The 23,526-nt window shown below is 38.7% G+C and overlaps 1 protein-coding gene across 1 annotated transcript in view; it reads right to left on the reverse strand.

Moving 5' to 3' along the window:
- LOC127410270 (zinc finger protein 292-like) overlaps window positions 1-23,526 on the reverse strand; it is an 80,533-nt gene that overhangs the window by 15,499 nt on the left and 41,508 nt on the right. The window contains exons 2-4 of the mRNA XM_051645448.1: window positions 16,197-16,351; window positions 15,365-15,443; window positions 14,759-14,894 (exon numbers count right to left, since the gene is read on the reverse strand). Coding sequence (XP_051501408.1) covers window positions 14,759-14,894; window positions 15,365-15,443; window positions 16,197-16,351 — 370 coding nt within the window. The remainder of the gene's footprint in view (window positions 1-14,758; window positions 14,895-15,364; window positions 15,444-16,196; window positions 16,352-23,526) is intronic.

Below are 23,526 nucleotides of genomic sequence, written 5' to 3' on the forward strand. Positions count from 1 at the left end.
AGTGGTGGGTTGAGATCGTTTGGTCCAACATTTCAGGATTCCTAGATCTCAGTTCTTCAGGTATTTACAGCTGGGCCATCTGCTCTGTACTATTTTTGGGAGTAGCATACACCCCTCCTAAAAGGGCAGATACTCTAGAAGTGGTGATAACTGCTTTTGGAAAAGGTCATGAGGCATCAGTGTATTACTCCCTGTTAATTCAGAGTCTGGGAGCTTCAACTTCTCTCAAGAGATTATGGGAGAGAGATTTAAATTTCGTATTGGAGGAGGGAATGTGGGCTAAGATTCTAAAAAACATCAAGTCTACATCTAGAGATTCAAGGGTGCGTCTGATGCAATTTAAGATTTTGAATCGATTATATTGGACCCCCTCTAGATTGTACAGACTTGGTCTTAAAGACACACCCACCTGTTGGCGATGCCAATCAGAAGACGGGGACATATCCCATGTTTTTTGGGGATGTGTTAAAATACAGGAATTCTGGTTGAAGATTCAGGGATTTATGCGTGATGTGTTGGACACACGGTTTTCATTTTGCCCCAGACTCTGCATTCTGGGTGATGGGGAGGTCATAAATTTTGGGGATAGTCACTTGAGAGGTTAGGTCCTGGCCGGAGTTATGGTGGCCAGGAGAATAATCCTCAGGGGGTGGAAGACAGCTGGGACACCCTCGTTTCGGGAGTGGTGCGGGGAGATGAGTGAAGTTGTGGCATTTGAGGAGGTGATTTACAAAAGGTTGGGAAAGTGGGATTTGTTTAATAGGAAGTGGGGTGGATATTTGGATTCTCAGGGAGGGTTCTCAGGGAGGGGCAGTGGAGAGGGATTTTTGATTTTTAGTTTGATGTGTATGTGCACTCTTGTTTTTTGAAAGTATTATTTTGTTTGTTTCTAATTTTTTGTTATAATTGTAAGAGACCACTGTAATGCGTGTTTGTGTCCGGGTGGGTTCGCGGGGAGGGGTTTTAATTTATATAACTGATTCCGTATTTTATGTTGTGTTTATTGGGTTTTGTGTATGGAATCCATAAAAATGTTAATTACAAAAAAAAAAAGAAAAAAAAAAAAGATGCGTTTTGCTTCTATATACTGTCCAAACGTTTATGACCCCAATTTTATGGATGCTGTCTCTAACATCCTTTTGAGCTTTCCGGACTATCTGCTTATAGTGGGTGGAGATTTTAATCAGGTGCTTGATGCAACTTTAGACAAATCGAATACTGATTAAAATCCAAGTCTAAAAATGTCCCATAATATTAACACATTTATCACAGAGTTAAATGTTATTAAGGCTTGGTGATTTAGGAACCCGACGGCGAAAATCTATACCTTTTCTCTAAGAGACATAATACTTATTCTCGCATTTATTATAATTTTGTTTCCCCTTCTTTAAATCAGTGTTTAGATTTTACGGATATTCTTCCAATTGTAATTTCTGACCATGCTTCAGTGATTTATTGCTTTCAGCCACCACAGACGGTTTATAGATGGCGATTTAACACCACCCTACTTCATAACACAGAGTTTCTGAAGCAGCTGAGGTCTAATCTTAAATTGTTTTTAGAACTGAATCTGAAGTCTGCCTCTTCACCCCAAACACTGCGAGACGACTAAATGTTTTATCAGGGGGGAATGCACCTCATTTGCATCATATATAAATTCATTGAAAGTTAACAGAATAGTAGAGTTAAAAAATTAAATTGGCCTAATTGAATAATAAAATCAGAAAAACAACTCTGTCAGCTCTCAAATTTGAGTTAAATAATTTGCTCAAGTCAAAAGCTGAATTTATCATACTAGAGTAACTTATTATTCTCAGGCAGAAAATTCAAGTAGACTTCTGGCTGCTAAACTAAAGCAGAACGAGCTATATTCCTCCATTAATGCAATTCAGACAATGTCGGGCACTGTCACAAATAAACAGGTTGAAATTAATGACACTTTGAAAGTATTTTATTCTCATCTCTATACTGCTGAACCAGTCACTGACCCTAATGCTATCAAAGTGTTTCTGTCTAGGCTTGAGCTCCCCTCCCTTAATGAGGAAACAAAAAATCTTGATCTACTTGTCAATCTCTCAGAATTAGAAGGGGCTTTAAAGTCAATGACAAGAGGTAAATCACCTGGTCTTGAGTTGTTTTTAGAAATCTGGGATCTCATTGGCCCACTTCTTTTAAATTGTTAATTTTGCACTGGAAAATGGTTCATTTAATAGAGACCAGAATACTTCACTTATATCAGTCCTACTTAAAAAAGGCAAAAATCCCCTGGAATGTGGTAATTACAGGCCTATATCCTTAATTTCAACTGAATTGAAACTAAACGCTAAAGTTCTTGTTAAAAGAATGGAACCTTATATAGGGAAATTAATTAATCATGTCCAGACAGGGTTTTTAAATGGGAGACTAGCTTCAGACATCATTAAATGTCTATTACATATCATATATGCATATGAATTGGATCCAGAACCCGCAGAAGTATTTAGTTTGGATGCTTAAAAAGCCTTTGATCGAGTGAGCTGGGACAATTTCTGGGCAGTAATAGAGAGATTTGGGTTCGGGAAAGTCTTTATTTCAATGATTAAAACATTGTACATGAACCCCTTAGCAGTTGTGCGAACGGGTAACATTCTTTCAAAGCCCTTTTCCTTACAGTGTGGTACACATCAAGGATGCCCGTTGTCTCCTCTGTTGTTTGCGTTGTCACTGAAGCCTCTAGCACAAGCAATATGATTTTAACTCCTCCATATCACTCATCTATGTACAAAATTCGGAACATAAAATCTCTCATGCCGACGACATACTACTTTATTTTACTATTTTACTCAGAGTCTCTCCTTCAAATATTGAATATTGATTTTCTGGCTACAAAATGAACTGGGATAAATCTCTTCTCGTCCCTTTAAATACCCCTGCAAAACAGTATAATTTACCGCCTATTCCTCACATTAAATGGCACAATACTAGCTTCACATATTTGGGTATTGAGATATCAAGATTTTCAAGTGTCTCTCAGTTAAATTACAACAAATTAAAGACAGCAATTGCTTCAGACCTCCAGAGGTGGACTTCTTTAAAAATGTCTCTACAATGCAGAATTTCAATCATTAAAATGAATGTCCTTGGTAAACTGAATTTTTTCTTAATGCTCCCCATACCACCACCCCCGAATTATTTAGAAGAATTACAGGCCTTGACTACAAAATTCATTTGGAACAGTAAGAAACCTCGCATTCAGATTCGAACACTTCAGTGTCTTAAATCCTCAGCTGGTCTGGCAGTACCTGATTACAAGTTGTACTATTGGTCTTTTCAAATCAAAGCACTGAAAACTTGGTGTGATAGCTCATCTGGCACTCCGTGACACTTGATTTAGGAAAAACAAGTGAAACCTCATAGACCGGAGGATATAATGTTTTCTGGTATTAAACTAAAAGCTGCACATAAAACGTTTGGGCCGATTATAGCCAACTCCTTGTATGTTTGGTTGACGGTGTTATCTTAAATTTTGCAACAATTCTCCTTTATGGTTTAATTATAACCTGTTACAAAAGAGACCATTTGATAACTTGTTTTGGGCAACTATCTTAACACTTCGGGACCTATCCAATGAGAATGGGTTACTTTCATTCCAAGACCTTAAGGAACAGCACAATCTTCCTGGTTTCTCCTGGTTTTTATATCTACAACTGAGATCCTCACTTCATGCCTATGGTGTACCATGGAATACACCCTTACCATCTCACCCTTTATGGATATGGATCCACCCTCAAACCTCCTCCGACTTGTGTCCAGTATTTACAACAAGCTTATATCAAAGTCTTGCAAGACACTGGGAGTAACTCAGTCCTGGAAACAGGTCCTCCGAGCATTGGGCTTGGAACTTGACTGGGATATTGTTTGGTCTAACATTTTTCTCAGCTTCAAAGAATCCAGCACACCAGCTTATTCACTACAAATTTATCCATAAAGTCTATGCCTTTCCATATAAACGATTCCGATTGAAGCGCAGCCCTAACTGCACACAACATACTCAGAACTTCACAGGGATGTATTTACATATTTTCTGGGACTGTCCAATGGTGTCACATTTTTGGTCTCAGGTAGCATACTTTTTAGAAGAGGTTTTGAAATTTCCAGTGCCCAAAATTCTTGTTTTATTTCTTGATGATTCCTCTTTTAATTTTAGACTGTCTCATAAAAAGCGTATATTTTCAGGTTTAATGGCAGTAAAAAAAAAAAAAACATAATTAGTTCTTGTTTTTCGCCTGGGGCTCCTTCCATACAGTACTGGTTAAATAATTACAGATATATACAGCTGAAGTCAGAAGTTTACATACACTTAGGTTGAAATCATTAAAACAAATTTAACCACTCAAGTGGTTTTAACCACGCAAGTCGTCTAGGACATCTACTTTGTGCATGACATGAGTAATTTTTCCAACAATTGTTTACAGACAGATTGTTTCACTTTTAATTGACTATATCACAATTCCAGTGGGTCAGAAGTTTACATACACTAAGTTAACTGTGCCTTTAAATAGCTTGGAAAATTCCAGAAAGTTATGTCAAGCCTTTAGACAATTAGCTAATTAGCTTCTGATAGGCTAACTGGAGTCAACTGGAGGTGTACCTGTGGATATATTTTAAGACCTACCTTCAAACTCGGAGCCTCTTTGCTTGACATCATGGAAAAATCAAAAGAAATCAGCCAAGATCACAGAAAAATAAAAAAATAAAAAAATAAAAAAAGTCTGGTTCATCCTTGGGAGCAATATCCAAATGCCTGAAGGTCTGATAAAACAAAAATTGAACTGTTTGGCCATAATGACCATCGTTATGTTGGGAGGTGAAAGGGTGAGGCTTGCAGCCGAAGAACACCATCCCAACCGTGAAGCATGGGGGTGGCAGCATCATGTTGTGGGGGTGCTTTGCTGCAGGAGGGACTGGTGCACTTCACAAAATAGATGGCATTATGAAGAAGGAAAATTATGTGGATATATTGAAGCCACATCTCAAGACATCAGACAGGAAGTTAAAGTTCGGTCACAAATGGGTCTTCCAAATGGACAATGACCCCAAGCATACCTCCAGAGTTGTGGCAAAATGGCTTAAGGACAACAAAGTCAAGGTACTGAGTGGCCATCACAAAGCCCTGACCTCAATCCGATAGAAGATTTGTGGGCAGAACTGAAAAGGCGTGTGCGAGCAAGGAGAACTACAAACCTGACTCAGTTACTCCAGTTCTGTCTGGAGGAATGGGCCAAAATTCCAGTAACTTATTGTGAGAAGCTTGTGGAAGGCTACCCAAGACGTTTGACCCAAGTTAAACAATTTAAAGGCAAAGTTACCAAATACTAACAAAGTGTATGTAAACTTCTTACCCACTGTGAATGTGATGAAAGGAATAAAAGCTGAAATAAATCATTCTCTCTACTATTATTCTGACATTTCACATTCTTAAAATAAATTAGTGATCCTAACTGACCTAAGACAGGGAATGTTTTCTAGTGTTAAATGTCAGGAATTGTGAAAAACTGAGTTTAAATGTATTTGGCTACGGTGCATGTAAACTTCTGACTTCAACTGTAGCCTCAATAGAGTGACCCTTAACAATAACACACAAAGCATGACCTTCCACTGTAGAAGCATGGGATACACTTGTATCTTGTCTGCTTAACCCACCCCCTTCTCTTTAACCATGTGACTAGCACATTTATTGTATCATACTAACAACTTGTGGACAGGGTTGGGAGGGTTACTTTTTTAAAAATGTAATCCGTTACAGAATACTGATTACTTAATAAATGTAACCAGTAATGTAATTCAAATACAACCGTATGAAAGAAATGTAATCTGATTACCTTCAATTACTTTTGGATCACCACAAGGGCACATCCGTAAATAAATTCAAGAAAATATATATATATGAATATATATGAATTTATATGATCTCTAAAACTTTTAATTATGCCTTCTGGATGCAAACAGGACATGTTTGAGTAATTTTAAGAGTACTGTTGTAGCTGTTATTATATCTAAGGAAAAGAAACATGGACACTGCACCTTAACAAGAAAACAGAAAATGAACTGTTAATGTTGAACAACTCTGTATTTTTAAAGAAATCAGGTGAGTTCTCTGTCTGCTACAGAAAATGCAGAAAAAGCTAATTTCTAATCAAGCAAATATAATCAGAATAGATGCACTGAATTATGTCTTGGTTAACATTAAACCAAATCTGACAGGATATACCTCAGATTCAGAAACAATGCAAAGTAGCATGTATTGCAGTTAGTGTGTATAGGCAATTGTAATTTGCACTACTCATTAACTTCAGACTGTATTCAATAGGTAGATCACACGTTATCATCATCATCGTTATTACTGTCATAATTAAATAATGGAGTGTCTTTCCTCTGCTTGCTCATGATCCAAAGTCAAACATCACCAGCTAACAGTTTATGGCTGATTTATATGTTTATGTTTCTGTTTAAGGAGGATTTTATAGGGGGAAAAAAATTTGATTCCAAAAAGAAAACAAAATCTAGCTTTAAAGAATAGATCAAAACCAATTTAAACTTTTAGTGTGTCTTTTCAATTATTTATTCCTAATTACAATAAGTGTTGAACATGTTACATTTGCAAAAATGTCTCCCTCAGCCAGACATTTTGATTGGACTCAAGATGGCATCGAGTATGGCTGCTGCGTTGCGAGCTCCGACACAACATGGTAGTGTTTTGTTTGTTTTGTTCACAATTCTTATATTTTTTTGTCTTGGATGTTGTCCTTATTGTCTACGACAGACAAACACTTTTGGACATTGGTTCAGCAATTTCACACCGTAAACCGGACTTCAAATTCCTCAATGCCGACCCGCTGTTTACAAACACGCAAGCGGAGCCCTTTGTCTGGGCAGTCCGGACGCGGAAACGCAGGAGGAAAAGGGGAAACAGAGCCGGCGTTCTCATCAGAGTAAGACGCCGCGCAAATCGACCCCCGCTACCCAGTATTCTACTGGCAAATGTTCAGTCTCTGGATAACAAGCTCTGCGAGCTGAAAGCGCGGATCTCTTTCCAACGAGAGACGAGGGACTGCTGCATTATCTGCCTTACGGAAACTTGGATGTCTGCGGAGATTCCAAACTCAGCCATTGAACCCGCGGGGTTCTCCGTGCACCAAGCAGACAGAGCGAAAGACCTCTCAGGTAAAAGCAGAGGTGGTGGTGTATGTTTTATGATCAACAAATCCTGGTGTGATCAGAGGAACGTACATTCTATCAAGTCTTTCTGCTCTCCTGATCTGGAATTTCTCATACTTCTGTGTCGACCATTCTGGCTACCGAGGGAGTTCACAGCGGTCATTATCACTGCTGTGTACATCCCACCACAAGCCGACACAGACCGGGCACTCAAGGAACTGTATGGGAGTATAAGTGAGCATGAAACCGCGCACCCTGAGGCCACGTTCATTGTTGCCGGGGACTTTAATAAAGCCAGTTTCAAATCAGTCGCACCAAAATACCACCAGCACATTAGTTTCAACACACGAGGGGACCGGGTTTTGGACCATTGCTACTCTCCCTTTCGGGATGGCTACAAATCCCTCCCCCGCCCACCATTTGGCAAAATCGGACCACTCTTCCATTCTGCTTCTGCCCGCTTACAGGCTGAAACTGAAACAGGAAGCACCCACCCTCAGAACGATCCAGTGCTGGTCAGACCAATCAGACTCTACGCTACAAGACTGTTTTGATCACACGGACTGGGAGATGTTCCGGTCCGCCTCTGATGACGACATTGAGCTTTACGCTGATAGCGTAATGTGTTTCATCAAAAAGTGCATGGAGGACGTCGTTCCGACCAGAACAATACAGATCTATCCGAACCAGAAGCCATGGATAAATGGTGATGTTCGCGCGGCACTTAATGTGCGGACCTCTGCTTTCAATTCCGGGAACGCGGAGGAGCATTAACAAGCCAGTTATGCCCTCCGAAAAACTATCAGAACAGAAAAACGGCAGTACAGGAACAAGATTGAAGGACAGTTTAACACCACCAACTCTAGAAGCATGTGGCAGGGAATTAACATCATCACGGACTTTAAAGGGAATAAAAACTCCGCCATGAACACCGCTGCCTCTCTCCCGGATGAGCTAAATACTTTTTATGCTCGTTTTGAGGGAAATAACACCGCCCTCGCGGAGAGAGCTCTCGTGGCTGAAGCTACAGAGGTTAGTCCACTCTCCGTCTCTGTAGCGGATGTAACCCGATCCTTCCGATGGGTGAATATCCGCAAAGCCGCGGGCCCAGACGGCATTCCGGGCCACGTCATCAGAGCGTGCGCGAACCAGCTGGCTGGTGTTTTTACAGACATTTTCAACCTTTCCCTCTCTTTGTCTGTAGTCCCCACATGCTTTAAGACATCCACCATTGTACCTGTTCCAAAGCAATCAAAAATAACTTGCTTAAATGACTGGCGTCCTGTTGCTCTGACCCCCATCATCAGCAAATGCTTTGAGAGACTAATCAGAGATTACATCTGCTCTGTGCTGCCTCTCTCTCTTGACCCATTGCAGTTTGCTTACCGCAACAACCGCTCCACTGATGATGCCATTGCATCTGCAATACACACTGCTCTCTCCCACCTGGAAAAAAAGAACACTTATGTGAGAATGCTGTTTGTAGACTACAGCTCAGCATTCAACACCATAGTGCCCTCCAAGCTAGATGAGAAACTCCGGGCTATGGGCTTAAACAGCTCGCTGTGCAGCTGGATCCTGGACTTCCTGTCAAGCAGACGCTAGGTGGTTAGAATAGGCAGCAACATCTCCTCATCACTGACCCTCAACACTGGAGCCCCGCAGGGCTGAGTTCTCAGCCCACTCTTGTATTCCTTGTACACACATGACTGTGTGGCAACACACAGCTCCAATGCCATCATTAAGTTTGCTGATGACACGACGGTGGTAGGTCTGATCACTGACAATGATGAAACAGCCTACAGAGAGGAGGTGCACACGCTGACACACTGGTGTCAGGAGCACAACCTCTCCCTCAACGTCAGTAAGACAAATGAGCTTGTGGTGGACTTCAGAAGAAAAGACAGAGAACACAGACCCATCACCATCAATGGAGCACCAGTAGAGAGAGTCAGCAGCTTCAAGTTCCTGGGTGTCCACATCACTGAGGAACTCATATGGTCCATCCACACTGAAGCCGTTGTGAAGAAGGCTCTTCAGTGCCTCTTCTTCCTGAGACGGCTGAGGAAGTTTGGAATGAACCGCCACATCCTCACACGGTTCTACACCTGCACTGTAGAGAGCATCCTGACTGGCTGCATCTCCGCCTGGTACGGCAATAGCACCGCCCACAACTGCAAAGCACTGCAAAGGGTGGTGCGAACTGCCAGACACATCATCGGAGGTGAGCTTCCCTCCCTCCAGGACATATATACCAGGCAGTGTGTAAAAAAAGCTCGGAGGATCAGAGACTCCAGCCACCCGAGCCATGGGCTGTTCTCACTGCTACCATCAGGCAGGCGGTATCGCAGCATCAGGACCCACACCAGCCGACTCCATGATAGCTTCTTCCCCCAAGCAATCAGACTTTTGAACTCTTGATCTCCCACGATCAAAATACATCAGCACTGCACTTTATTACTCTTACTCTTATATCTCACACCGGACTGTCATAAATTATATTTTTATTATATTATATTCTCTCTTAACAACTGACTATCAACCGACAGCCTGAATGTCAATACAGTACAATACTGTACATTCTATATATACTACTATATATACTTTTTTATTTTTTTTTTATTGAATAATGTGTATCTATATTGTGTGTATTGTATACTGTACAATGTATGTTATTATTTGTATATTGTTGTGTGTAATTATGTGTATATTAGACTTTAAATTGTGTTGTGTTAATTTGATTTTATTGTAAATTGGTATATGTCTCATCACTGTCACGACTGCTATGTTGATCGGAACTGCACCCAAGAATTTCACACACCATTGCACTTGTGTATATGGCTATGTGACAATAAAAGTCATTTGATTTGATTTTGATTGACATTTGAACTGTTCTCAAAAATAATTGATCAAAATTAGGAAGGGGTCATTTTTTCAGCTTCAATACAGAACGGATCAACATACAGGACGTCCTGGCTAATATAGCACAGTTTGCATTTGCATCCATGTAAACCAGGGTTAGGTTACCTAACCCTATGTCAGTACTGGTAGCAATTCGGATTTCTTTGAGCACTAAGGCAAACTCATTTTAATATTTATACATTTTAGCTAACCTAGCTAATGTGATTTCTGTGTGGCTCTTATTGCTTTCAAATCTCTCAGGACCTTGGATAATGAGAGCATCTTCACAGCTGGAAGGCATAAATTCCACTGAACTTTAATGTTGTTTCTCTTTTCTCTTTTAAAGAGTGAATAATGCATGTTCTTCTGTGGCCATCACGATTAAGCAGCTGTTTGCCTCGAGAGCAGAGTGCTGATGTGAGACAGGTTTTATTTGCGCTTGCGACAGTAGGAGGCACTCCTGACTCAAGTGTATACAACCTTGTTCTATTGTAAAATGTATGTTTAAAATAGATCTAATAAAAAGTAGATTTTTCTACAAAAAACAATATTAGGATGCTTGAGTACAGGGTTGGGCTGAAACGGAATACATGTAACAGAGTAATGTATTCAAAATACAAAAATCAAGTAAGTGTATTCAGCCCTTGTTACGTTTTCAAGCACCTTTATTCAGAATACAGTTACTTTATCAAACTGTGTTAGAATACTTCTCATAATGAACATAAAAGGCAGAAAGAAAAAAAAATACTTGTCAATCAGGAGAGAAACTTGATTGTCTTTCTAAACCTCATCCTCTCGCTCTCTCTTTCCCAGAGCAGCTGCAAAGCGTGAGCAGTGTGTTTTTTATGCCAAATTAGGCTAATTTGAAAACAAATCGTGAGTTAAAATTATAGCATCAAGGGTTGTGGTTTTTTGGGATACTTTAACCTTGTGCAACCCCGCGTCCACATGCGTGGATGTTGTATTTTGGCTTTACAATATTCAACGCATAATTTAATTTAAACCGACTGATCTCAGTTCAGGAGACTCTGTGCTGTCAGTAAAGGGTTAAACTTTCAACGCACGAGTCATGTGATAAAACAACATGGCACCGATCTCAGTGGAGTTTGTGTTTGAGAGAAACATCAACAAAACTTCATCTGGTAAAAAACCAAATTAAATTTTTACTTTGAAACCTGTTTGATTCAAAAGATTAGAGTCTCTAGTTTCATCCGAAATTTTTCAAATTTGAGTGATTTATCATAAAATGGCACGCTGTTAAACACAATGACCATGTATGTGGACTGTATGTTCAGTTTCAGTTAAAATATCCTATATTCACTGTCTGTACATTATCATATTGAGAATCAATGGGTTTATCCAAAAGCTGAAAAATGTTGCTTTCAGAGGCTTTATGTGGAGTTAGGATGAAAATAAGGTGCATTTCAAACTGTTCTGAGACCAGTGCAGACAGACAGCACACTGGAGGTTAAGTCGTTCACTAAATAGGGAGCAAGGGAGCATCCTATATCTCTCTATGCAGTTAAGTGCATTCACTCCTAAAATCTGATCAAAAGTTCAGTTTCAGGCTGCAGATGATGTTTGGATCACTCAACATGTTTGACAGACATGAGACAATCATAATCAGTACATAGATTCAGAATTTATAATGTATCATTTTATTTTAACATGGTTGGCAGTGATTGGATGATGCTGGACATTACTTTGAATCAGAATTATTTATGTTAATTTATGATGTTATGTCTGTAACATCTCAAAAACATGAATAATCAACACTCCTGGAAACATCAGACTTTCTATAGCTTGATATTATTTAAAATTTCACAACTTATTCCCGCTGTCCACATATGAGGACATCAATTTTTAGGAAAACCAAATTTTTTTGTACTTGTTTAGTAGGTGCTACTAGTTACAAACAAAAAACAGGAATGGACAATGCACACAGCAGTCACACGGTCGTCTCAGGAGGTAAAAAAATGTACTGCGGTCACAAAAAGGTTTGATGTTAGACAGTAGATAATGAAAACACAATTCATATATAATGATTCTGTGATTGAATATCTGACAAATGCACCAGCATGTTGTTGTCCGCGCGCTGTTAGGTGTGCACCAGAAACAACACAGCCAGCAGCATTTTTACACAAATATAACATTAAAGTGCATAACACATCGTTTCCTTCGATTGTAATTTCTTTGTAAATAAATGTATGTAAAGCTGAAGAATGTAATTTCTGCGCCACCAAAAGGAATTTCAAGAATAAACATTGTTGAATAAACCCCGCCTTCCATTGATCAAACAAACAGATAGTCCCGTCCCCAACTCACGCCATTGGTCAAGTCAATGTTATTGTCTCTCTTGAGACGGGTTGCTCAAACAGAAGAATTTTCATACTGCCACAGAGACAGTGTTTATAGTTTTCAAGAAAATTAACCTATGAATGGTTTACTTATGACTGTCTTTGCATATTAAGCTGGGATAGAAGTATTTAAACACTGAACAAGTTACATACTTCAGCTTTAACATCTCATACGAAGAGATTCATGAATTTGTAATATTCTATCATATACAGTACATACATGTAAATGTGTGTTCTGTTGTTTTGAACTGCAAAACAGAATAGCAAAAATGCTTTAGAAGTACAAAACCCTTTTTTTCATATCAATCATCATGTTATAATATTAAGTTATTTTTTATTTTTATCTTTTATTTATCTTTCATTGTGACTCTCTTTAAAATTTTGGCCTGTCAAGTGTTCAACAGATCTAATGGAAATTATTTATTGTTAGAACAGTAAAAAAGCTTTTGTACCTCTTTGTGCATTTTTAAAGCATAATTCCAAAGTAAAACAGTGATCTGATGACAAAATATCAGTATCTGCCAAAAATAAAATTACATATAGGTACTTCATTAATTATTTTATATAACTGTTACAACAGATGTAAAATGCCACACAGGAGTCTGTGCAGGGACTCATGTATCAGTGAATCTTTTCATTTAAAAGGTGCACTCAGTAAGTTTTTAGCTGGCTCTTACTTGTCTCAATAGTACAAGTGGTTTTGGACTTTATACTGACACCTATCGTCATGGATGCATAAAGTTTGTTTACTAAGTGCTGCCGCTTTACACCAAAATGTTTGTTTACGTTCAGTTTTGTTACTTTTATTCTGTTTTTCTCTGTCTCATAGTACACACATCAGTATAATGGACATTCTTGGATTCAATCCAAACACATTTTCATACATTATTGCACTCTGGACTGTGACCAGACAGCCGCTACTCGCAAGCTCTCTGCCAGCTGTGACTGTCATGTGTTCTCATTGGCATTTGATGTTGCACAGTAAATCCATGATCTAATTCTGTTGGGACTTTGTGATGTTTCACACTCCTGCTGATCAATATCATCACTCTGGACTATTCTGTTGACATGGGCTCCACACAGAAGAGCTACTGTAGCACAAATTGCTGAAAAACGTAATGCTGGCCATGATAGAAAGGTGTCAGAACACACAGTGCACAGCTTGATGCATATGGGGCCGTGTAGCCGCAGACCGGTCAGAGTGCCCATGCTGACCCCTGTCCACCGCCGAAAGCACGTACAATGGGCACGTGAGCGTCAGAACTGGACCATGGAAGAAGGTGGCCTGGTCTGATGAATCACGTTTTCTTTTAGATCATGTGGACGGCCGGCTGCGTGTGCATCGTTTACCTGGGGAAGAGATGGCAGCAGGATGCACCATGGGAAGAAGGCAGGCCGGCGGAGGAAGTGTTATGCTCTGGGCAATGTTCTGTTGGGAAACCTTGGGTCCTGGCATTCATGTATATGTTACATTGTCACGTACCACCTACCTAAAGATTGTTGCAGACCACGTACACCCCTTCATGGCAATGGTATTCCCTGTTGGCAGTGGCCTATTTCAGCAGGATAATACACCCTGCCACACTGCAAAAATTGTTCAGGAATGGTTTGAGGAACATGACAAACAGTTCAAGGTGTTGACTTGGCCTCCAAATTCCCCAGATCTCAATCTGATTGAGCATCTGTGGGATGTGCTGGACCAACAAGTCCGATCCATGGAGGCTCCACCTCGCAACTTACAGGACTTGAAGGATCTGCTGCTAACGTCTTGGTGCCAGATACCACAGGACACCTTCAGGGGTCTTGTGGAGTCCATGCCTCGACAGTTCAGAGCTGTTTTGGCGGAATGAGGGGGACCTACACGATATTAGGCAGGTGGTATTAATGTTGTGGCTGATCGGTGTATGTAAAACTATTTTAATTAGCAAAAACGTACTGAGTGTATCTTTAAACGAACCATTACAAACGTATTCATTAAACTGAATCAGAATTAAAGATTTTATGGACTTTTATTGGACATTTGATTACTGCCTATTTAACGATTATTTTAACCATTATTATTACCACTATGCTTTGCTCTTTAGCTGCACGTACAATGCAATTTGACAAAAAGTGTTTGGTTGAACTACTTGAAGAATTATCTACTGTAAAAACTTTTGAAAACAGCTGAGCTACTGTCATTTTATGGAAAAACGTTAGTGTCACTACTTTTAGATAGTTACTCCCGGACATTGGGACAAGAGTTTTTTCTACCACACTGTCAAGTGAAATGTGATGAAGATAAAAAAGAAGAACACCGGCACCTTTCTCTTGGGAAGGCATGTCATTCTTCAGGATGCACTGCAACGTAGAATTGGTCCAGACCCCTTGTTCTTGTGTGATGGTGTTGAGTATTACCAGTTGGGAGATTCCCTTCTCCTGTACCAGAGAATGAGCAGCCTACACAGACAGGACAGCCCACAAAAATAAACATTACTTACGGTAATGTTACTTACAATAATGTACTCTGGCATGAAAAACAGCATCTGGTAGTTGACAAATAACCTAATATGAACTTTGACTTTATTTTTTAATCAACATCAAGATTTTTGGCTAAAATGTATAAGAATGTGAAAGGCAAAGTGTATATCTTAGGTCCTGGTCACCACCAAATGGATTAGTGCAAATTTTCTCTCAATTAATAATATCAGGTCAACATTTAATAAAAGTACCAGAACAATAAATATATAAAAGCTACAAGCATAATAAAGAATGACAGGACATGTCAACTTCCAAAAGTATTTCAACTACACTAAATGTGTCAACCACACATTTGCTTTGTTTGTTGTTGACTGTCAAGACTGGGCCGCATTTTATCGAGACAAAGCTGACACATGCAATTACTAAGAACTTCAGCCTGTTAAATTTACCTGCACAGACGACTTGAACCTGTCCCACAATGCATCTGGGACATTCTGGGGCAAAGAAATCAGCAGCTCTGCACAACTCCTACAGAAGGTAACAAAAACTCATATTATATATCACAAATATAAAAAAGAGGAACAGAGAAGAACTTGCTGTGTTGGGGCCAGAATCAGAAATTAAGGGGAGTTCAGGGGCAAAAATGCCACCAAAAATGACTCCAAAATTCAAAGTGTGGGGGCAAAAAAAAAAAAAAAAAAAGTAATGAATTCTTCAGTTTTTTTTTTATTTTCAAAATCTTATACAGTTCTTGTAGTTATTCATATTAATGCATAAATGAGAACTGAATTAATTAAATTATTGAATTAATGTATTTGACAAACTGATGAGACACTTTGTTTTAAATTGTTAGGAAAAAAATATGCCCCTAATCAAATCCATTTGGGGCAGCGAAGTAACTTTATTAACGTGAATAATTTCAAACCTTTCTCTGCAGCAAGTCTTCATTGTATTAAAAATACACATACACATTACCCTGTATCTGGTCAAAGAGTAACAATATGGCACCTGGCAGTGGTCAAAAAGGATTTCAAAAATGACATTTTGGATTAAGTCCTGCTTTTAAACTCCAATATGGTTTCTGATGGGAATTAAATTACCACAAACTTAGTGTTTGTCAAAAACAGTAGGTTTTCTCACGAGTGGTGGGAGAAAAAAACACCACCATGTTTTAATCGGATGTTAATAAAAATCATTGACTACCCTCTATAAATGCTGGAATTACCTCACATTCTCATGTAAAACAATTACCGTCCAAATAGTGCTTAAGTGTATACTTACTGTGAGAGCCTTTCTAGCACAACTGGCACCTTTTCACACTGGGCAGAAAGGTACGGAGACGCCTGCGCAAAGCTCAGCAGGGCGCTAATATAAACCTCCAGTACTGATAACGGCTCCTCCTCAATACTCCACAGACTGACATACTCCACCAATGTCTGAAATCACAAACACATGGGTAAATCTTTAATTCCATCATTTTAACAGCTAAATGAATTTGTTAAATAATTACTCAACAGACAGTCCAGTGGTGCTACTGTGACAGATGGTAACACCAGAGACAATGGCATACAAAAAACTATTTCTTCAAAAGGACTACACAGGCATCAAAGCTAATTCAAGAGATAAGTAACACCACATACACCATATATTTTTAAAGCATCTTTTTAGACAGATTTAACTAATTTTGAGAGCTGTCACACTCATGTGCTTTTGTACAACCTCTACAAACACAAAATAGTTCAAAAGCTTCTGCTAATTAAACATTTTATACATTAGTTACACATTCAGGTCTCTTATCAGTTTTCAAGACTTTACATTTGCAGTCCTACATTAAAAATGAAATAAAACAATCAAACTAAACCTGGCCTGGTACATACACTGGCAAACAGCTATAAAGTCAACTGTCTAAGGTGTTTTAATGCGTTGTGCAGGCGTGCAGTGTTTCCCACCACTCTGAAAAATTGTGCACTCTTCTATAAGTAACTACAACCTGATCTGACATTTCTAGACCACATAAAGGCTAAAATATACAATACTTCAGGACATGATTGTTAGAGTATCTATGTATAGGAATAGCAATGGTACGGAGTGAAACTGACACCATTTCTACATATCTACATTATGCATCTAAATAGCACAAATCAAATTTAAATATTGCAAACACAGTGCACATGCTCGAGTAATATTCCTAACAAACAGCAGTAAAAGGCTCTTTTAACATAGGGGTCATTCAGAGTTTAAAGCACAGCTCCCCCTGTGGACATTTGACAACTAACCCTGTGTGACCCCAGAGGAACAGCAAGAGAAGAATTACAGCACACTAGATAATCAACCTGTAATCTGATGGTGGGACATCTGTCTGTCATTCATGCAGGGATTAGTTATACCTTAAAGTCTTTTATATTTTTTTAGTTACATATGAGAAGCTGTGCTATATTGTGAACAGTCAAGGCTAAAATCAGTGCAATCTTTTAATTGTTAGTATGGCATCACGTCTTGCTGCAGGAGCAATGCATTTTTTACTTTTAACTACAGTTAAAAATAGCTCAGCTTTGTGTGTTTTGTGCTATTCATTTACTCTCCGTTTAGCTGTCTTTTTAATGCAAAAAAGCTTCCTGTGTGTACACTCTCTAATCCTATACATACAGTTGAAGTCAGAAGTTTACATGCACCTTAGCCAAATACATTTAAACTCAGTTTTTCACAATTCCTGACATTTAATCATAGAAAACATTCCCTGTCTTAGGTCAGTTAGGATCACTACTTTATTGTAAGAATGTGAAATGTCAGAATAATAGTAGAGAGAATTATTTATTTCAGCTTTTATTCCTTTCATCACATTCCCAGTGGGTCAGAAGTTTACATACACTTTGTTAGTATTTGGTAACTTTGCCTTTAAATTGTTTAACTTGGGTAATGTTTTGGGTAGCCTTCCACAAGCTTCTCACAATAAGTTGCTGGAATTTTGGCCCATTCCTCCAGACAGAACTGGTGTAACTGAGTCAGGTTTGTAGGCCTCCTTGCTTGCACACGCTTTTTCAGTTCTGCCCACAAATTTTCTCTCGGATTGAGGTCAGGGCTTTGTGATGGACACTCCAATACCTTGACTTTGTTGTCCTTAAGCCATTTTCCACAACTTTGGAGGTATGCTTGGGGTCATTGTCCATTTGGAAGACCCATTTGCGACCAAGCTTTAACTTCCTGGCTGATGTCTTGAGATGTGGCTTCAATATATCCACATAATTTTCCTTCCTCATGATGCCATCTATTTTGTGAAGTGCACCAGTCCCTCCTGCAGCAAAGCACCCCCACAACATGATGCTGCCACCCCCATGCTGCACGGTTGGGATGGTGTTCTTCGGCTGCAAGCCTCACCCTTTTTCCTCCAAACATAACGATGGGCATTATGGCCAAACAGTTCAATTTTTGTTTCATCAGACCAGAGGACATTTCTCCAAAAAGATGTCCCAATGTGCACTTTTCAAACTGTAGTCTGGCTTTTTCATGGCGGTTTTGGATCAATGGCTTCTTCCTTGCTGAGCAGCCTTTCAGATTATGTCGATATAGGACTTGTTTTACTGTGGATATAGATACTTGTCTTCCTGTTTCCTCCAGCATCTTCACAAGGTCCTTTGCTGTTGTTCTGGGATTGATTTGCACTTTTCGCACCAAACTACATTCATCTCTAGGAGACAGATTGCGTCACCTTCCTCAGCGGTATGATGGCTTCATGGTCCCATGGTGTTTATACTTGCATACTATTGTTTGTACAAATGAACGTGGTACCTTCAGGCGTTTGGATATTGCTCCCAAGGATGAACCAGACTTGTGGAGGTCCACAATTTCTTTCTGAGGTCTTGACTGATTTCTTTTGATTTTCCCACGATGTCAAGCAAAGAGGCATTGAGTTTGAAGGTAGGCCTTAAAATACATCCACAGGTACACCTTCTATCAGAAGCTAATTGGCTAATTGCCTAAAGCTTGACATCATTATCTGGAATTTTCCAAGCTGTTTAAAGGCACAGTTAACTTAGTGTATGTAAACTTCTGACCCACTGAAATTGTGATATAGTCAATTATTAAAAGTGAAACAATCTGTCTGTAAACAATTTTTGGAAAAAATTACTTGCGTCATGCACAAAGTATATGTCCTAAATGACCTGCCAAAACTATAGTTTGCTAATATGAAATCTGTGGAGTGGTTAAAAAATTAGTTTTAATGATTTCAACCTAAGTGTATGTAAACTTCTGACTTCAACTGTAAGTGTTAACCACTGGAGCCTTTTTGATTTTGGGAGCTTCAAAGTATGGTCATCATTCACTTGCATTGTATGGACCTACAGAGCTAAAATATTCTTCTAAAAATCTTTGTGTTCAGCAGAAGAAAGTCATACACATCTGTGATGGCATGAGGGTGAGGTAATGACTAGATAATTTTCAGAACTATTTATTTAAGTGCCTTATGGCTTTCTTTATTTTCATAAAACTTTTCTATAAAGAAATGAATTAAGTGGCATCCTTCTGCTCGAACATATAGTCCCTGACATTTAAACAATGGGCAATAGTTTGCTTCTAATACACTGGTACAAAATATGTGTGCTGATACCGATATCTGATTATTTAGAACAACATGATGGTTTGGTGCTTCTGACCTTGTTTAAAATCACTGGTAATTACACAACTTCGAAAGAAATGTCAATAATAACTTCATTCTCTACATCGACCAATATGTTTTTTTTTTTTTAATGGCTGATGCCGATATCCAGAAAGCAGGGTGGCCGATAAATCACACAATTTAATATAGTAAATAAACATAAAATTGCAAAAAAAAAAGGAACAATAATTAACTCTTTTTTAGCACTATATTTACTCAATACTTTAACTTTGTAAAAAGAATCTAAAAAATAATATTGAATTTTAAATCAGCAGTTTCTTCTGATTTCTTTTTAGTCATCAAATTTTAGTAATTTATTTGCACCTGAAGAAATTGTTAATATGTTAGGAAGAAGGAAATAACAGTACACACTGTAGTCCAGCAACCATGGATGGCATGTCCATGTTAGCAATCGCATTTTCTCAAAAAATACCAAATCAAACCAACTGTACATACAGTGCATAGTGAATAAGACATTAACTTATAGCACATATGAAGCACTTTGAAGATGCACTTATGCGTTCGTGTGGATCCAGCCAAAGTCTTTCCAGCAAGTCAGCCCACTGGTGGCCATTTTTGAAATGCTCCCGGGAGACTATTTACAGTCATGCCAGTACAACTCCTATCTACTTGAAGTGGGGGGAACACCAAAATATTGAAAACTGTTGGTCAAGATTACGGTCAAAGAACATATTTCATATTTCAGTAGTAAAACCTGATAATGCTGGCATCATAAATTGTACTATTTTACCTTAAATTATGCAAAAAAAAAAAAAAAAAAAAAAAATCCTGGCTTGTATAGCTAATATGCATCGTTCTCGAGATGATTGACAGGCGATGTCTGTATCTAAAAGGTGACTGGCTCTTTTACCAGTAAGGCTGGACTTCCTTTCTACATCTGTTGACTGTTGGGCGCTAGAGCCTCTTGGTTGGATGTTCCAATTTCTGATGTTTCAAGTGGCCCATCTTTGCTGGCCTGAATCGCCTGCTTGGATTGTCACGGACTGACCATCATGATTTGTGAATCAGAGGAACTTTTGATCCTGAAGTTTTGATTCTGGTTGATGGAATACACGCTTCAGAGGAAAATATTAGATGAGCGCTCGACATTATTGCATCCATTTAAACGAGATATGTGCATATTTGCAGATAGTATATGATTCGTTGTTTTGATATTTGCCTTTTTCTCATTAGACAAGGCAGTTTAAAGTTACATGGAACTGTTGAGGAGAGGGAGAATGAAACAGGCGAGCACTTTAACGTTATGAGCTCAAACGCGTCTGCCGCGGCTCTGATATGTGGACCGTTTAAATGACACTGTGTTGCACACCGGTCTATTGTAGAAACATGGCACATAACAACAAAACAAACTATGACTGGTTGTTTACATGGTCTCAGTCGCTTACAAGCAGGCGATTCTCAGTGCACTCAAGAAACAAATCGACCAAACTGGAAATTTTTTTGGCCGATGCGATAATTAAAAAAGTCTCATTTATCAGCTTCGGCAATATATCGGTCAACCACTACTTGATGCAAGCAATAATTGGCAACCAGTGCAGATCGATGAAGAGAGGCGTGAAGTGCTCTCTCTTGGGCACACTTGCACTGGCAAATGACTAGGGCTGTCCCCGACCAAGGATTTTCCTAGTCGACTAGTAGTCGTTAGTTTAAGCCATTAGTCGACTAGTCATCACACATTTATGATATTAATTTAATTACTTAAATATATATATTTTGGGGGGCATCAGAAAATGGTTTGAGTTCCAGAGCTGAGAAAGAATGTTATAAGTAACATTGCTAACACTGTTCTACATTACAGAGAAATACTAAACCATAATAATGATATAATGATTGATATTTAAAATATAAATTTTACAAGCACACACGAAGTGAGCCGCAGTGACACCAGCAAAAGCGGTAATGATTCTGAATGTGTCGGAAAAACCAGCAAGGAGACTGTCTGAACATTTTGTTAATTTATAGAGAGAAATGCACATTAGGGTTGTGCCGACAGACGATGATCTCGGGGATCGACGATGGTCAGAGTGATCGCCAATAGCTGATGCCTTTGATGATGTCAAGATGACATTTGGCTCATTTTCCCATGTATTAATTCATTATTATTATTAGGCTATTATTATTATCAAATTAATATTACAAATAATTTGCCCGTAGACACACAGACACGCGCTTGAAGAAACACACTTTATTATATTTTTAAGAACAGATGACAGAAAAGCCGTCTATGTGCATGTATGACACGCTGTTTGTATGGAGGCGTGCAGTCTGGTGGAACACGCGCATGTAAAAGGTTCTCACTCTTTCTTTGTTTCTGATTTTTTATTTTTTTGCAAGAACAGTATCATCTATGAGTGCTGCAAATGACCTCAGACATCTCAGCTCAGGAGGTGTTTTGAGTTCAGTTCGCTTTATTTCCACAGAGCAGTTCATTGTGACCACAACTCTGCAGCCTATACATCTGTGATTAAAACATTAAATCATACAAAAACACCTCGAACCATGATTTATATTTCAGTGATTATCATCATCATTATAATTGTTATTTTTACATTTAGAATTGTTTTTATGTCTTCATTTGTGTCATTTTCCGTCTGCATGTTTAGACGGATACTTGCCTGAAGGTAAATGGAAAGGTGGTTACTTTATATATATATATTATTATTTTTTTGATCACTTCATTATTTTAATTGTTTTTTTTTCGTTTCGTTTGGAGTGCAGTTTGAATTTAGAAATGTATTTAAGTTTATTGTTTTTTTAAATAAATAAATTACATTTTCAATGCAAAATCACTAAAGCAAGAATATTCCTCAGCCCGGTGGTTGCTGATGTAATTGGATATTGTGAGATATATATATATATATATATATATATATATATATATATATAGTGGAGGAGGAAACAAAACATTCACACACACGATGTATTTTCCCAGACAACGAAATACCCGACCGGTAGAGAATGCACAGATGAAGTTGGTTCGTTAAAATATAAGCTAGATGTTAAAATATTGTCGAGAATTTTGGCTAATCGATTAAGTTATGACATCTCTTATACATATAGATCAGGTGGGGTTTATTCGGGGCCGCAGCTCTTCTTATAACATTAGGCGTTTCATCAATATCATGTGGTCAGTAGCGAATGATCAGACTCCGGTCGCTGCCATTTCACTTGACGCCGAAAAGGCGTTTGATATGGTAGAATGGGATTATTTTTTTAGGATTTTGTAAATGTATGGTTTGGGAGTACATTTATTGGATGGATTAAGTTACTTTATAGACAACCAGTAGCAGCGGTACAAACAAATGGATTAAGTTCAGATTATTTTACTCTGGATAGGGGCACCTGGCAGGGTTGCCCTCTTTCCCCATTATTGTTCTGTCTTACCCTGGAACCATTAGCAGCCGCGATAAGAAAGGAAGATGATTTTCCAGGGGTGATGGCGGGAGGTGTGGCACATAAGCTTCTGTTTACACAGATGATATTTTATTATTCGTCTCCGTCCCCATTAGATCTGTGCCTTGCCTCCACAGAATTATTAATTCCTTTCTAAATTTTCGGGATACAGTGTTAATTGGTCTAAATCCGAAGCTTTGGCACTGACAGCGTACTGCCCAATAACGGCTTTTCAGCCGGGCACCTTCCAGGCCCCAACAGGGCATTAAATATTTGGGCATTTTATTCCCAGCAATTTTGTGTGATTTATTTAGAGTTAATTTTGACCCTTTAATAAAAAGTTTTGAGCGATGTGAGCAAGTGGGCTTCATTACATTTATCTATGACTGGGAAGGTTAATGTTATTAAAATCAACTGTATTCCAAAATTTAACTACCTGCTACAATCTCTCCCTGCAGATGTCCCCCTCTCTTATTTCAAGCAACTTGATTGCATTGGGATGTCCTTCATTTGGAATGGGAAATGTCCCAGATTACATTTCAG

Source organism: Myxocyprinus asiaticus, chromosome 19 (genome assembly GCF_019703515.2).
Source record: "Myxocyprinus asiaticus isolate MX2 ecotype Aquarium Trade chromosome 19, UBuf_Myxa_2, whole genome shotgun sequence".
Lineage (NCBI taxonomy): Eukaryota > Metazoa > Chordata > Actinopteri > Cypriniformes > Catostomidae > Myxocyprinus > Myxocyprinus asiaticus.